This window comes from Schistocerca nitens, chromosome 6 (genome assembly GCF_023898315.1).
Source record: "Schistocerca nitens isolate TAMUIC-IGC-003100 chromosome 6, iqSchNite1.1, whole genome shotgun sequence".
Lineage (NCBI taxonomy): Eukaryota > Metazoa > Arthropoda > Insecta > Orthoptera > Acrididae > Schistocerca > Schistocerca nitens.
In genome coordinates, this window is record NC_064619.1 from 630,357,545 (window position 1) to 630,374,816 (window position 17,272).

At 42.5% G+C, this 17,272-nt stretch overlaps 1 protein-coding gene across 1 annotated transcript; it reads left to right on the top strand.

The window, feature by feature from the left end:
- Window positions 1-11,900: 11,900 nt before the first annotated feature.
- On the top strand, window positions 11,901-15,946 carry LOC126263536 (cytochrome P450 6g1-like). The gene is made up of 3 exons (XM_049960630.1): window positions 11,901-12,125; window positions 15,508-15,746; window positions 15,899-15,946. Exons 1-3 carry the CDS (start codon window positions 11,906-11,908, stop codon window positions 15,944-15,946), a joined length of 507 nt encoding a protein of 168 aa, XP_049816587.1. The 5' UTR covers window positions 11,901-11,905.
- The last annotated feature ends 1,326 nt before the right edge of the window (window positions 15,947-17,272 follow it).

A 17,272-nucleotide genomic window follows, 5' to 3' on the forward strand; every position in this document is an offset into this window, starting at 1 on the left:
GTTTGATACTAGTAGACTTCTGTTGGCCAGGAATGCCATTTTTGCCAGTGCTAGTCGGCTTTTGGTGTACTCCTTGCTCCGTCTGTCATTAGTTATTGTGGTATCCAGGTAGCAGAATTACTTAACTTCATCTACTTCGTCACCATGTATCCTGGTTTTAACTTTCTCGCTCTTCTCATTTCTACAACCTCTCATTACTTTCGTCTTTCTTCGATTTACTCTCAGTCTGTATTCTGTACTCATTAGACTGTTCATTCCGTTCAGCACTAAGGACAGCAATGTGATCCATTAGCGAAAAAGTGTCATTGATATCCTTTCACCTTGAATTTTAATTCTAGTCCTGAACATTTCTTTTATTTCCATCATTACTTCTTCCATGTACAGATTGAACAGTAGGGGCAAAAGACTACATCCCTGTCTTATACCATTGTTAATCCGACATTTCGTTCTCAGTCGTCCACTCTTATTCCCTCTTGTCTCTTGTACATACTGTATATTATCCTTCTCTCCCTATGACGTACCCCTATTTTTCTCTGAATTTCGAACATCTTGCACCATTTTACGTTGTCGAACGCTTTTTCCAGGTCGACAAATCCTATGAACGAGTCTTAATTTTTCTTTAGTCATGCTTCTATTATCAACTACTGATTAGCTGTGAGAAAGATAAGACGTAAACCCTGACTGGCACATCCAGAAGTAGCTCAGTGGACAATTGGGTGTAATTCAATACATTTACTGTGAGTGTTTTCCTATCTGCCGAACCGAAGCGCACATATCCCCTTCTGCAGTATGCCTAACATTTATACAGCGCCGATGATCTGCTCGTTGGTGCGTTGGTCACACTGCAGACAATGCGGCGTACTTGTAATTGTCTGCCTCCACAGTGGACGCAATATGCAGTCGATAACCTCGTAGGGCTGAAATTACCAAAATGCAATCTCCCACCTGCACTGTCCATGCTACAAGAGTTCTGTGGCCTCCAGCATTGTAAAGTACCGCCACCTCGCTCAGCTCTCTCTCAGGGCAGTAAATGTCCACCCCTGCAGGACATGACAACTGCCTTCCCAGCCCCTCTTGAGCCGAATGTGGCTTCTGAGGAATGTCTTGCCCGCATTGCCCTTTCTGTCAGCACTCAGCTCTATATAACTCCCAGGCGTGCAGTACTTCACAGCTTATTGGCAGGCCTACGTGATTATAGCCAATACCTACCACTGAATTAACTAACAATCCGATTGTACATAGTGAAAAGTGACCTAATACAAATATAAATCGAAAAGAAGTTGTTATTTTTGATGTGCTCTTCAGTTTGAACACTCGTTTGATGCAGCTCTCCATGCTACTCTACCTTGTGCGAGCCTCTTCATCTCCGAGTAACTACTGCAACCTACATCTATTTGAACCTGCTTACTGTTTTCATCTCTTCCGTTACGATTTTTATCACCCACACTTCTCACCAATACTAAATAGGTGATCCCTTGCATGTCTCAGAACGTGTCCCGTCAACCGATCCCTTCTTTTCAACAAAGTTGGGCCACAAATTCCTTGTCTCCCTAATTCCATTCATACCTCCTCATTACTTACTTGATCTACCCACCTAAATTACAACATTCTTATGTAGCACCACATTTCGAAACCTTCTATTGTCTTTCAGTCCATGCTGTTTATTGTCCATGTTTCACTTCCATTCACGGCTACACTCCCGACAAATACCTTCAGAAAAGACTTCCTGACACTTGAATCTGTATTCGATGTTAACAAATTTCTCTTCTTCTGAAATGCTTTTCTTGCCGTTGACAGTCTACATTTTATATCCTCTCCACTTCAGCCATCATCAGTTATTTTGTTGCCCAAATAGCAAAACTAATCTACTATTTTAAATGTCTCGTTTCCTAATCTAATTCTCTTAACATCATAGGACTTTATTCGAGTACATTACGTTATCATTGTTTTACTTTTCTTGATGTTCCTCTTATATCTTCCTTTTAAGACACTGTCCATTACATTTAGCTGTTCTTCCAAGTTCTCTGCAGTGTCTGACAGAATTACAATGTCATTAGCAAACCTGAAAGTTTGTATGTGTTCTCCCTCAACTTTAATTCCTATACCAAATTTTTCTTTGGTTTCTTGTACTAGTTGTTCAATGTACATACTGAATAGCACCAGGGACAGGCTACAACCGTATCTCACTCCCTTCTGAACTACTGCTTCCCTTTCATGCCCCTCGCCTCTTATAACTGCCGTCTGGTTTCGGTATTTTACTCCTGCTATCTTCAGCATTTCAAACATGGTATTCCAGTCAACGTTGCCAAATGGCTTCTCCAAGTACACAAATGCCATAAATGTACGTTTGTCTTTCCTTAACCAATCCTCTAAGGTAAGTCGGAGGGTTGGTACTGCCTAGCGTGTTCCTGTATTTCTCCGGAATCCAAACTGATCTTCCCTGAGATCTGCTCCTACAAGTTTTTTCACTCTTCTGTGAAGAATTCGTATTAGTATTATGCAACAATGAATTAATAAACTGATTGTCCAGTAATTTTCACATCTGTCAGCAACTGCTTTCTTTGGAATTGAATTACTACATTTTTCTTGAATTCTGAGGGTGCTTCGCCTGTCTCATATATCTTTCACACCAGATAGAAGAATTTAGTCATGGCTCTGTCATCGAAGGCTCTTCCAGAAGTTCTGAGGGAATATCGTGTACACCTGGGCCCTAGTTTATACTGACGTCTTTGACAGCTTTGTAAATTTCTTCTCGCATTGTAATAAGTCTCAACTCATCTTCTAGTACGTCCACTTTCCTTGCAATAACATTGCTTTCAAGTTCATTTCCCTTGTATAGGCCCTGTATAAACTGCTTCCATCTTTCAGCTTTCCCTTCTTTGCTTAGGACCTGTTTCTCATCTGAGCTTCTGATTTTTATACAAGTGCTTCTCTATACCCCAAAGGTCTCATTAATTTTCCTGTAGACGGTATGTGTCTTTGCCCTAGTGAAGTATGCTTCTAAATCCTTGCATTCGTCATGTAGCCATTCCTGCTTAGCAAATTTGCACTTCCTGTCAGTGTCTTAGACGTTTGTATTCCCTTTCGCCTACTTAGTTTGCTGCATTTTTAAATTTTATCCTTTCATCAATTAAAATGATCAAAGAAAAAACAAGCCACACTTGACGTCTTAATCCACATCGCCAACCATAAGTCAAGAGACTCAATCTCAGTGACGGCACCTCACCAATTGACTTACAAATAGAGGGCGTTCGACAATATGTACTAGTAGCTCTCAAGTCTCTGTCGCGTAAAACACGGAATCCCAGCACGGGTGGCCGAGTTAATTACAATTGTATTCCACGAAAGGCCTAAAACAGTGGCTCCTAACAAGTGGTTAACAAGTATGTTTTACCACAAGTAGGAGTTTTCAAGGAATTCATAATAAGGCAGGGCAAAATAACTGGGAATGACGAGGCACGTTATTCCATCACATGCCTCATACGCAGAACAAGTAATCCGCAGAGTGGAGAACAGACTCGGCTTCATAAGGTTGATCACCGTTCTAGAACAAACGAAGTACCCTAGGAAACACTAATCAATAACCGTCCATAAAACCTACAATACAGCATGCAAAGCCAGTACACATGAACAGCCACACATATGGCACCTGAATAGAGAGGCGCATATTGCCGCTATGCAACAGATACAAGAAGGCCAATACAAAAAAAAAAAAGGCTGGACATTAATTTCCTACACTATTATGCACCACAAACGCCTCGGTAGTACATTGATTACGGGAGTGAAGAGATCATCATAGATGACACCAACATGCTAGGGACTAAGAATCTGTGCATTCCTCTACAGAAAAAAAAAGACAACGAATTAGACGCGATAGAGTAAGAGCTGAATAAAAGAGTACACCATACATTAAACATGAAAGCACCAGCTATCCAAACCTCTAAGAAAAATACAAGAATTGTGAAACTCCTTGAAACCAAGCAAAGCAACTTTAGAGTTACAAAACTCTAATCTGACCTCATGAAATTGAATAACAGAACAAAAATCTTGGATGAAGAGAATTTTGCGGCACGGTAGCCCGCCTACTCCCATAAGGAGCTGGAGGTGGAGTTGGAGCTTAGAGCTGGTTTGAGTACGTGCTGTGAACAACCATAGTTCTCCAGAATGAAATCCAGAACCCGTAGATCTGTGCTCCACACTCTTGAGAAAGCTAATTGGAGAGACTGTCGGAAGCTCACACTAGTTTGCCTACAACCTTCCAGACCTTGAGATTAAAACAGCATATTTATATTAATGTTATGTTATTGCTGGTTTAGTTTCAGGGTCAACAAAAGCATTATTCGAATACTTCCGTGAATTGTGCAGCTGAAATTTCGTAACGAATCTCCGTATAAATTGTAACAAAATACTTGAAGATTCTTTTTGTATTTTTTTCAAATATCGGTTTACTTTGCACTGATAATCTGCTAACGGATGATGGGAAGCTTTCTGTATTTGCTATCCAAGAACCAGAAAAAAATTTCTAACCAAGTGTGGCGTTCTGAATTTCGTGCTCCACAAGATCTACTCGCCGTCGAGTGAACTCATTGCTGAAAGAATCTGGAATGAACGGCTCCACATCTGAAGTGTTTCCCCCTGTTACGTACAAAGAGTGTCCTATGGATTTCTTTCACTCCATGTGAGCCCAATCTCCAAAAAGAACTCCACCATACGCCTAACGTTATTTTACCAGTCACAGATAGCGCCCGAAGACTCTTTGTCGGCGTGCCAGAGAATCATTCACTGTCTGTCACTCCTCGAAACGAACTTCCACTCAACCACGAGTAAGGGCGCTCAGTCCTGGCAGAAACCTGGCCCACCACAGTAGCTGACCAATCAGGGAAAACGTGGGACGTGCTCCCCACACCTAATTTCACACACAGATCTCCAGTGGAAACATCCTCAAGCTGTGCGACCGAAGCTAGCACCACTTGGAACTTTAGTCAGAGCGACTCTCCAAGTAAGGGCGAATCCGTATACAGCTTTCATTGTCATCACTAAATAGCTTGGTAACAACCCAGATAGTATGAAACCATCCCCACACGATCATCTATACTAAAAAATTTCGTACAACTGAGATACTGTGTAACAGTCCCAGTTTAGTAACAACATAAAGCACATAACCATCCACACACTATCACTGTGAGCTCTACACGTCCACTATAAACAACTGGAAAAGTCACTGTTCCCCAGCTTTGTGGTGCACAATGACACTGGGCAAGGGAAGTCTTGGAATAGTATCAGGATCAGTGGCTGTGGGTTCTCTTCACTGGCGAGTGCAGGATTTATTTCAACTCTGATTATCGACTTAACATAAATGTGAAGACGCCCAGGTAGCAATGAACGTTACAGGCATGCAGTATCACAGGTTCATCAATCTGATGGGTCACGCATGTTTGAGGCCAGTATCATGACTGGATGCTGGACGCTTCTCTTCGCTATCCAGGGTCATTTGAGGACTGTGTAGTGTGAGGACAACATGACCTGTGGTCAGCATGGGGTGCCATCGAAAAGAATTATAGTCTTGTGCCTCACCACCCCCACCAGTTTCTGAACAGCAGGCCAAGCAACATACAATCGCACATAAACCAGGCATTCTTCCTCAGGGGATCACACTGACTGTCTAGCGAACAAAAATATTTTATTGTATTTTTATCAGAAAGTCGTCATTCCATGATTCTACAAGCACATTAGATCACGCAGGTCTACAGAAGATTGAGTTTGTAAGCATGAGTCATACAGTGTGTTACAAAAAGGTACGGCTAAACTTTCAGGAACATTCCTCACACACAAATAAAGAAAAGATGTTATGTGGACATGTGTCCGGAAACGCTTAATTTCAATGTTAGAGCTCATTTTAGTTTCATCACTATGTACTGTACTTCCTCGATTCACTGCCAGTTGGCCTAATTGAAGGAAGGTAATGTTGACTTCGGTGCTTGTGTTGACATGCGACTCATTGCCCTACAGTACTAGCATCAAGCACATCAGTACGTAGCATCAACAGGTTAGTGTTGAATCCGAGCGTGGTTTTGCAGTCAGTGCAATGTTTACAAATGCGGAGTTGGCAGATGCCCATTTGATGTACGGATTAGCACGGGCCAATAGCCGTGCTGCGGTACGTTTGTATCGAGACAGATTTCCAGAACGAAGGTGTCCCGACAGGAAGACGTTCGAAGCAATTGATCGGCGTCTTACGGAGCACGGAACATTCCAGCCTGTGACTCGCGACTGGGGAAGACCTAGAACGACGAGGACACCTGCAATGGACGAGGCAATTCTTCGTGTAGTTGACGATAACCCTAATGTCAGGGTCAGAGAAGTTTCTGCTCTACAAGGTAACGTTGACCACGTCACTGTATGGAGAGTGCTACGGGAGAACCAGTTGTTTCCGTACCATGTACAGCGTGTGCAGGCACTATCAGCAGCTGATTGGCCTCCACGGGTACACTTCTGCGAATGGTTCAGCCAACAATGTGTCAATCCTCATTTCAGTGCAAATGTTCTCTTTACGGATGAGGCTTCATTCCAACGTGATCAAATTGTAAATTTTCACAATCAACATGCGTGGACTGACGAGAATCCGCTCGCAATTGTGCAATCACGTCATCAACACAGATTTTCTGTGAACGTTTGAGCAGGAATTGTTGGTGATGTCTTGATTGGGCCCCATGTTCTTCCACCTACGCTCAATGGAGCACGTTATCATAATTTCGTACAGGATACTCTACCTGTGCTGCTAGAACATGTGCCTTTACAAGTACGACACAACATGTGGTTCATGCACGATGGAGCTCGTGCACATTTCAGTCGAAGTGTTCGTACGCTTCTCAACAACAGATTCGGTGACCGATGGATTGGTAGACGCGGACCAATTCCATGGCCTCCACGCTCTCCTGACCTCAATCCTCTTGACTCTCATTTATGGGTGCATTTGAAAGCTCTGGTCCACGCAACCCCGGTACCAAATGTAGAGAATCTTCGTTGCATATCAGCGGATCTAGCTGGCTGTCGTACCCATCTGACAAACGCAACGGGGATTGTCAAGAGACAAATAGTGCAGGTTTCGGAGGTTTATCCGGCCGTAATTGGGCGACGTCCTTTCACCACTAAACAAGATACATGATACATCTCGAGTACCCTTTCTTAATGCCCATGTACAGGAGTTAATACGATTCTCATAATCGTTTCCATGCTGCTCTTTGTGAAAAGGGATGTGATAGCAATGGAACCTTGTCGACGAAGAATGCGTTGGACACTTGCCTCACTCATGCCACTTCCTCGTGCGATTGCGCTGGAACTGAAGTGCGTATCAACTGCAACAGCAGCAAGATCATTAATTTCCCCCTCTTCGGTCGTCACTTGTTTCCTTGTTACGTTGTCAAGGTGTTACACTACGACTTTCACGTAACTGCTTGAAAATGTTGATAAATAATTTCCGAGATGGTTGACGTCAGTTGGGATATCTCGCAGCATACAGTTTAGACAAGAAGAGATTAGAAGCTTTTGAAATGTGGTGCTACAGAAGAATTCTGAAGATTAGTAGGGTAGATCACGTAATTGATGAGAAGGTACTGAATAGAATTGGGGAGAAGAGGAACTTATGGCGCAACTTGACAAGAAGGAGGGATCGGTTGGCAGTACATGTTCTGAGGCATCAAGTCATCGCAAATTTATACTGGAGGGAAGCGTGAAGGGTAAAAATCGTAGCGGGAGGCCAAGAGATGAATACACTAAGCAGATTCAGATGGATGGAGGTTGCAATAGTTACTCGGAGAAGAAGAGGCTTTCACAGGATAGAGTAGCATAGAGAGCTGCGTCGAACCAGTCTTTGGACTGAAGTCTACACAACAACAACACACAGTACAAGACCGAACTGCATTGTTTCTACTCTCTCCATATACGATGAGCATGTCGCCTTTTTCTGCACTGGTAAATCCCATCGCCCGCTTACGACCTACTGCTTGAACCGTCACACACTGACTGATTAGCAAGTCGCAATGCACTCAAGGAATACACAAGCACACTGCAAACAAACATAGCACCATCGTTTTCAGCAGCTATGCTAGTTGAAAGGCCGAAGCGAGTGTCGGTGTGGAAACTTTTCACAATACGATGTCTCGTAAACGACTCGCACTTGAGTCCCGTAACAAACGCCACTGACATTCCAACTTACAGTACTTTCACTTTGGTAATGTCAACAGACCTTTTTCCATATAAAAAAGTGTTTGTGAGCACAAAAAATACACTTTTTAAGTATGATTAGAGTATGTATATTGGCTAATAGTACGAGTCCCACACTACCGATCCATTCTCTGAAAATCGGACATCAAAAGCACTTTTCATTTCCGAAATATTTACGGTGCAAGTTTTAGGTGATTCACCCTTTACACATTGCGCAACAAAAATTAAAGTATCACTTTTTCGAAACCCCATAACTGTCACACACTGCGACGAATAATTCTGAAATTTCGCACAGGGGTGCCCACAATGTTCATCTGTAATGGTGGTACAGTGTGGCACGCTGAGACGTTACCCTCGGGCTCAGAAATAATTCGAAGTGTAAACACATGCGGAAAAAAGGCCAGAGTTCAGAAGTTCATGTGAGCTGTAAGGTGGGTTAATAATGCCACATTGGCACCGTATACCACCACAATTATTCTGTCCTAAGCCCTTGTGGAGGTTTCACAAGATGGGAAGGTCATGACATACCTGTTAGCCATGTTTCAGCGCTTACTATGACGCCTCTGCAATTGAATAACGATATCCAGCGTTGAAATCATACGGTTTTCTTGTGGGTGGCCGAGGGAAACTTTACAGACATCAAGCCACTCAGAATCCATACTTAAAAACTCCAGTGGGTGACACAGGGAGAGTCAATGAAACCACCCCTTCCCTTGGAACGTAGATGCCCACTCATTTCACCGTCGAATACGATAATTTTGCAGTCCAGTGAGCAATAAGATGACGTTCTTCACAACGTTTGACACTGCTGCCCTGGGCGCTGCAGCCCTACTGTAAGGACTTCGTAGGTCGCAACCACACTGAACGCAATCTGCCCCTTTATAGTGTAGTGTGACCACAGTTTTTGCTCCGTTACACGGATTGGGACCGCTAGGAACCGTTCAGAACCATTCGGCGGAAACTGAACAGCGATCCGAAGCAGTAAACGGGTTTTTTTGTTTTTTCAGGGCTTCTGTTTTCTTCCCTTCTGTGGCGTGATCACAGGGGGATGCTGCATTATCATGTATGTGAATAAAACGGCAAACGGTCCCTGTATGACGCGGCAGTTCAGCAACTCCCTCAGTGGCACCCCTCACATTTTTGTTGAGCACTTCAAAAATGTACCTGTGCGAGATTTCGACACCAATTTCGTCTCCAGGCTTCTCTAACTCCTGAGCGTTAGGCAATTCTTTCGACTCCCCATAAGTGGGTTTTGCCTACCTTCAGGTGCGAGGTCAGCCACAAGAGTAAACTGGCGTCTGCGTTTCTGACATGTACATTTATAAACTGATCATTTAATTTTGTTGCAGTACATATAAATATCGCAGTTACTGGTAGAATGTCACTTCTTGCAACTAACTGGTTTTTTGAGTGTCATAACCAGAAGTCGTCTGAACAGAGACTTTCAGCATTTCGTCTTAGCGATTCATTTGACGATCTCTGTTCACTTTTGATGAACGGTGGAAAAGCTTCATGTTACGCACAAATGTTGACTTTCACTCCCTGTCGACACGTAATTAGGGACGAATTCTTACAAATGCACACTGCACAGGTGTGATAACCGAAATTTTTATCTGTATATATGATCATCGGATCGTTATCCATATTCTTTTGTTCACTCAATTTCTCTTTCGTGTATTAAAATAACATGAGCACAGTTCGTTGTTTGCTTGAGCATGGGGGAGATTTAATTCCCAACGTGTGAACAACCATTTGTCTTCCATTAGCGTCTGCGGAACAATCTATACTGGCGTTCCATTTTTGTTCACATTAGAAAGTCTTGGTTGAAAAATTGTTATCAATGTGTCTTTCCTTTCATATAATTAAAATCATGGTTTCACTGAGGTTCTGGAAGAGAAATTGATGTCCTGAAGCGCCTGTGAAAGTCTATGGATCTAAGGAAGGTGGGTTTAACCTCCCGTCGACGTCGAGGCACTGAAGAGCTATGAAAGCCAGCTGTGTGACAGGAAAAGTGTCAGCTTGAAGCAATGAAGGTATGTTAGTTGTCACAGATGCGAGATATACGTGAGGCTATACCACAGAGAACGTCACGACAATCTGCAGTCCACAAAGATACACTGTATACTGATTTCACAAGTATTCTCTGTTCCTTTAGCTCCCATGGCCTATCTTTGTGAAGTTTTATTTATGCTCCACATTTTTATTATTTCTCATTTTTATTATTTCTCAAAAAAATGGCTCTGAGCACTATGGGACTCAACTTCTGAGGACATCAGTCCCCTAGAACTTAAAACTATTTAAACCTAACTAACCTAAGGACATCACACACACCCATGCCCCAGGCAGGATTCGCACCTGCGACCGTAGCGGTCGGGCGGTTCCAGACTGTAGCTCCTAGAACCGCTGGGCCGTCTTATTATTTCTCATTTTTATTATTTCTTGCCGTAAGTTTTGTGACAATTGTTTCAAGAACCTATCACAACGGGTTTCTTCATAATGGCCCACACCTGGACATTTTTCTAAGCGTTGGATATTATCAGCAACAGCTTCTTATCTCATGACTGCGGTATAATCTTAAGTATTTATCTTATCCAGCATCTTCGTGCTGTAGTGAGTCAGAAATGATATATGATAAACAAACTTCTCAGAAATTACAAAATGGATATTCGGCCGAATTTTCATAGCCAAATGAAGAGTGGGAAATGGACAAATGTGATATCAAAGTAACGAGCTTGAAGTCTAGTTTTGTGAAAAAAGATTTACTTGTTTTAAAGTAATTCTGATGTTTTCATTTCTTATCACATCCCCCCCGAGATTGGCAACGTCTCTTGCGTCTTATGAATGCCATCTCTGTGGCCTGTGTATGTGTTAGGTCTTTCTTTCTTATTGTAAGGGAGACTGAGCGATGAGTGCTAACAAGTGCATCTATTATTTATACAGTTTTACTGTCATTTACTTCCTCACTCTGTTGCCTAGTGTTCTTTGTATCCTATGATGTTAATTTAATTTAGTGTGGATATAATATTCAAGCTCGTAACCTACAGCACAACCTAAGAAATTAAAACGGGAAATACGCTCTAAAATATCACCAGCAGCGCACCGTCTTGTACTTTAAAATCCGTTGTCTTACTCTTTCTATGAGAAGTCTAGACAATTTATCGAGCTTTACGGGTTGTGCTCAGCGAACATCATGGTGTTCATCTAGTTATGAGGACCTGTTTTAGTGCCTCGGTTGTTCATATTTTTCCATTGTTTAACAATGTCGCCAATATAGATATTTAAAGTATAGTCTATAGGGTACACCGGTCTTCTCTCTAGCAGGGTTTCTTAAGTAATTTGTCATATATGTGTATGTATGATAGCGCGTGTTTGTGTTTGTGTTTGTGTGTGGGGGTGGGGGTGAGAGTGGGTGTTTAGAAAAAGGCGGAGGGCGTGAAGTGGTGGTTGGAGAAGGCGCGCGCGCACACATGCACACACACTCACTCACTCACACAACACACACACACACACACACACACACACACACACACACACACACACACACACAAAGATAGATAGAGAGAGAGAGATAGGAAGGCTTGAGTGGTATCAACAATTTTCTGTGAAATTCTTGACAGTAATTTTTCCGTCAGCACATGAGAACCAATGCAATGCCTGTATGTTATTTTGTAGAATCGCCAGCATGGCTTTCTACGCAGAGTCGTGGCTAACCGAGGTGTTGGTAGCCCTGTCGCTGGTAGTGGCGGCAGTGTACGCGTGGTTCTCGTACTCTTATAAGTATTGGCAAAGGAAGGGTGTGCCCTACCTCGAGCCGCGGTTCCCCTTCGGCAATGTCTACAACAGCTTCGTGGGAAAGACGTCCCGGCCGATCGAACTGAATGAAGCTTACCTGCAGTTTAAAGGTAAGAGGAGACACCAAAAAGCTTCACTCATTCTTCCTTCTTCTTTATGTACTGTTAGCTGAGTCGGATACGAATCTTATAATTAGTTTCGGAGATGTAGACTCATTTCTGATCCGTTATTAAGAAACTCACGATCACTGCAAAGAACTATTTGAGGTCTCATAGTTTCCATATACGAACTAGATGGAGAAACTTTTTCTTCGATATTTAAACGGCTTTCTTAATTATTGTTTGGTTGACGTTTCGCGCTTTGAAAAGAATACGATGTCAGTTTGGTTGTTCAACTAATTGACTTTCTTAGTGTGTCACTTTTATTTTTTATTTAATTATTGAATGGTGACAACGGCAAAAGCTTACCCAATGCAAGGTTCGGAGGATAGCGACGCAATAATGCAAGTAACAAGGCATATTATTCCATCACCTGAGTCTCTGTAGGGAAGTCATTCTAATGACTAAATTTGGACACGTGTTGCATGTTCCGAAGATATTTCATCCACACAGGTGAACTAACTGAATTCGGTGTTGTTGTTAGTTGGGCTGATGGACGTTGTCATTGTCATCCAACAATGAATCGAAAACACAACCATATGAAGTAATGAAGAGCACCAAACTTAATTAATGAACACAATTCAAAACAAAGGAAGCAGAACATAAAATATATACGGAATCATGTGAAGAGCAACGGAATGTGATTCAGTTACTGGTACGATGTAAGAATCTGCTAGTTATCTCTCCATATTCTTTGTTAGCAGAAGGGAAGTCGAGCAAATAAATGAATAGAGGGTGCTTAACACATCGCGTCATCAAAAACAAAACTCTGCGGAGAGATCGCAAAAGGAACTGCGGCGAGCTTCCGCTTATCCAGCTTAACGTTAACCTGAGACTCCACAAATAATCAGAAATCACGAATAAATTAAAAAAACATTACGCTTAAGTTACGTACGCGTCTCTGGCTGGAACCAATTAATTTATATTTATGGCCATCTTACTCCTAGGGAAAAAATGAGGCAGACGTATAGCCAGCTGTGGACATGTTATTAGGACAGAGATCCCACAGTTATCTAAAGATGAAATGAATAACATGTAAAACATTTTTCAGGGTTGGACTGGGGCCTGAGTCACATGCGTAACAGTATCTTCTGCACGAAAACACTCAATCTAATTGTAACAAAAAAAAATGGCTCTGAGCACTATGGGACTTAACATCTATGGTCATCAGTCCCCTAGAACTTAGAACTACTTAAACCTAACTAACCTAAAGACAGCACACAACACCCAGCCATCACGAGGCAGAGAAAATCCCTGACCACGCCGGGAATCGAACCCGGGAACCCGGGTGTGGGAAGCGAGAACGCTACCGCACGACCACGAGATGCGGGCTCTAATTGTAACAAAATACTTGAAGATTCTTTTAGTATTTTATCAAAGATCGGTTTACTTTGCACTGATAATCTGCTAACGGATGATGGGAAGCTTTCTGTATTGCCTATCCACGCACCATAAAAAAATTTCTAACGAAGTGTGGCGTCCTGAATTTCTTACTCCACAAGAGCCACTCGCCATCACGTTACGTCAGTGCAGAAAGAATCTGGAATGAACGGTTCCACATGTACGATGTTTCCCCCTGCTACGCACAAAGAGTGCCCTATGGATTTATTTCACTCGATGTGAGCCCTATCCCCAAAGGAACTGAACCATACGCCTAACGTTATTTTACCAGTCACAGATAGCGCCCGAAGACTCTTTGTCGGCGTGCCAGAGAATCATTCACTGTCTGTCACTCCTCGAAACGAACTTCCACTCAACCACGAGTAAGGGCGCTCAGTCCTGGCAGAAACCTGGCCCACCACAGTAGCTGACCAATCAGGGAAAACGTGGGACGTGCTCCCCACACCTAATTTCACACACAGATCTCCAGTGGAAACATCCTCAAGCTGTGCGACCGAAGCTAGCACCACTTGGAACTTTAGTCAGAGCGACTCTCCAAGTAAGGGCGAATCCGTATACAGCTTTCACTGTCATCACTAAATAGCTTGGTAACAACCCAGATAGTATGAAACCATCCCCACACGATCATCTATACTAAAAAATTTCGTACAACTGAGATACTGTGTAACAGTCCCAGTTTGGTAACAACATAAAGCACATAACCATCCACACACTATCACTCTGAGCTCTACACGTCCACTATAAACAACTGGAAAAGTCACTGTTCCCCAGATTTGTGATACACAATGACACTGGGCAAGGGAAGTCTTGGAATAGTATCAGGATCAGTGGCTGTGGGTTCTCTTCACTGACGTGTGCAGGATTTATTTCAAGTCTGATTATCGACTTAAATAAATGCGAAGACGCCCAGGTAGCAATGCACGTTACAGGCATGCAGAATCACAGGTTCATCAGTGTGATGGGTCACGCATGTTTGAGGCCAATATCATGACTGGATGCTGGACGCTTCTCTTCGCTATCGAGGGTCATTTGAGGACTGTGTAGTGTGAGGACAATATGACCTGTGGCCAGAATGGGCCACCATTGAAAAGAACTGGAGTCTTGTGCTCCAACACCCCCACCACTTTCTGAACAGCAGGCCAAGGAGGATACAGTCGCACATAAACCAAGCATTCTGCCCTAGAGGATCACACTGACTTTCTAGAGAACAAAGATATTTAGTTTCATTTTTTTTCATAAAGTCGTTATCCCATGATTCTACAAGCACCTTAGATCACGCTGTTGTACAGAAGATTGGGTTTGTAAGCATGAGTCATATAACACTCTTTCACTGTTGTCTGGTGGCACGTTTTGTGTGATGCCAGGCTGGAAAGATACAATAACCGAATTTGGGATTCAAGCACGTTATAGTTCGTGGGATGCTGCTACGGAATGTTCGATGTTACCCAGTAGTAGATTAAAATTTCACAAATGTGAAAGGATATGCAATATCGAAGTGACTGCATTTACTTTGATTATTCTTTTGTTCTCAAATTAGAGTAAACTTTTTCTTAGTTTAGTAAAGCTATTTCTCTGATCGCCTATACTCTACGTTCACACTTCGCAGATATGAGGCAAAACATTTTCGAGTAGTTTGCATACAGGAAATACGTAACTGAAAAAGTATATCTGTGGAATAAACCCTGCAGTTTCTCGTTAAAATTATATCAAAATTGATACGTGTAGAGTTCCAACTTCAAATGCAAATTTCATGAAGTGTCAACTGCATAAAATGGCCTTTTAAGATAGCAAAATCTGCGGCAGTATATGCACTTTAGGAGCATTTATCTCTGTTCATATAACGAGTCTGGTTAGGAATCGCAAGTGTAAGAGTTTGCGTGAAACCTGTTTATTTGAAATGTGAAGCAAATGTAAGCCATCTTGTTTGTTTCAGGCCAACGTTTCGGTGGAATATATTTCTTTAACCGACCGGGTCTCGTGATAGTGGACCCAGATTTGATCCGTACAATTCTCGTCAAGGACTTCTGGACCTTCCGGGACAGAGGAGTGAAGACGGACGAAAATGAACCTCTGAACGGCCACCTTTTTCTACTTGGCGGGAACAAATGGAGGAGGCTGCGTGTAAAGCTGACACCCACGTTCACTTCTGGCAAGATGAAGATGATGTTCCAGGTAAGGTGGCTCTCTCAGTACTTTCAACACACGGCGACCTCTTCGCCTAATTTAGCAGTATGCAGAAATGCCCCTAGACTTGCGGAGGACGTTGCGGACTTTCGACATGTGGCTTATGCTCTGATGTCCCAAGGGCCCGCTTCTGGCTTTAGGGTGTGGGCAGCTACGCACAAGTACCTCAGAAACATCTCAAAGAGTGAATGAGGTTGAGCAGCGGTTTCTGGAGTGCTTTCCGGAGACAGTGTTTTCGTGTAGAAGATACTGTTACGCAAGTGACTCAGGCCTCAGTCGAACCCTGAAAAATGTTTCACATGTCATTCATTTCATCTTCAGATAACTACGGGAACTCTGTCCTAATAACACGTCCACAGCTGTTCTCCTGGCTATACGTCTGCCTCATCTTTTCCCTAGAAGGAAGATGTCCATAAATATCAATTAATTGGTTCCAGTCAGTGACGCGTTTGCAATGTAGTTTGATGTTCAATTTGAGCCTAATATATTTTAGATTTATTCGTGATTTCTGATTATTTGTGGAGTCTCAGGTTCTCGTTAAGCTGTATAAGCGAAAGTTCGCCGCAGTTCCTTTTGCGATCTCACTGCAGAGTTTTGTTTTTGATGACGCGATGTGTTAAGCACCCTCTATTTATTTATTTACTCGACTTTTCCTCTGCTAACAAAGGATAATGAGATATAACTAGCAGGTTCTTACATCGTACCCAGTAAATGAATCACATTGCGTTGCTCTTCACATGATTCCGTATATATACTATGTTCTACTTCCTTTGTTTTGAGTTGTGTTCATTAATTAAGTTTGGTGTTCTTCATTACTTCATATGGTTGAGTTTTCGATTCATTGTTGGATGACAATGAAAACGTCCATCAGCCCAACTAACAACAACACCGAATTCAGTTAGTTCACCTGTGTGGACGAAATATCTTCGGAACATGCAACACGTGTCCAAATTTAGTCATTAGAATGACTTCCCTACAGAGACTCAGGTGATGGAATAATATGCCTTGTTACTTGCATTACTGCGTCGTTATCCTCCGAACCTTGCATTGCTTGAACTTTTGCCGTTCTCACCATTCAATAATTAAATAAAAAATAAAAGTGACACACTAAGAAAGTCATGTTGTTAAACAACCAAACCGCTATCGTATTCATTTCACAAGTGCGAAACGTCAACCAAACAATAATTAAGAAAGCCGTTTGAATATCGAAGAAAAAGTTTCTACATCTAGTTCGTATATGGAAGCTATGAGACCTCAAATAGTTGTTTGCAGTGATCGAGAGCTTCTTAATAACGGATCAGAAATGAGTCTGCATCTCGTATCCGACTCAGCTAACAGTACAAAAAGAAGAAGGAGGAATTAGTGAAGCTTTTTGGTGTCTCCTCTTACCTTTAAACTGCAGGTAAGCTTCATTCAGTTCGATCGGCCGGGACGTCTTTCCCACGAAGCTGTTGTACACATTGCCGAAGGGGAAACGCGGCTCGAGGTAGGGCACGCCCTTCCTCTGCCAGCAC

What these genes read in the sequence shown, in the direction of transcription:
- LOC126263536 (XM_049960630.1), top strand. Translation starts at nt 11,906, where the DNA reads ATGGCTTTCTACGCAGAGTCGTGGCTAACCGAGGTGTTGGTAGCCCTG. An exon ending in AGCTTACCTGCAGTTTAAAG is followed by an intron (nt 12,126 to 15,507) that starts GTAAGAGGAGAC and finishes TGTTTGTTTCAG; the next exon opens with GCCAACGTTTCGGTGGAATA. An exon ending in AGATGAAGATGATGTTCCAG is followed by an intron (nt 15,747 to 15,898) that starts GTAAGGTGGCTC and finishes TTCTGGCTTTAG; the next exon opens with GGTGTGGGCAGCTACGCACA.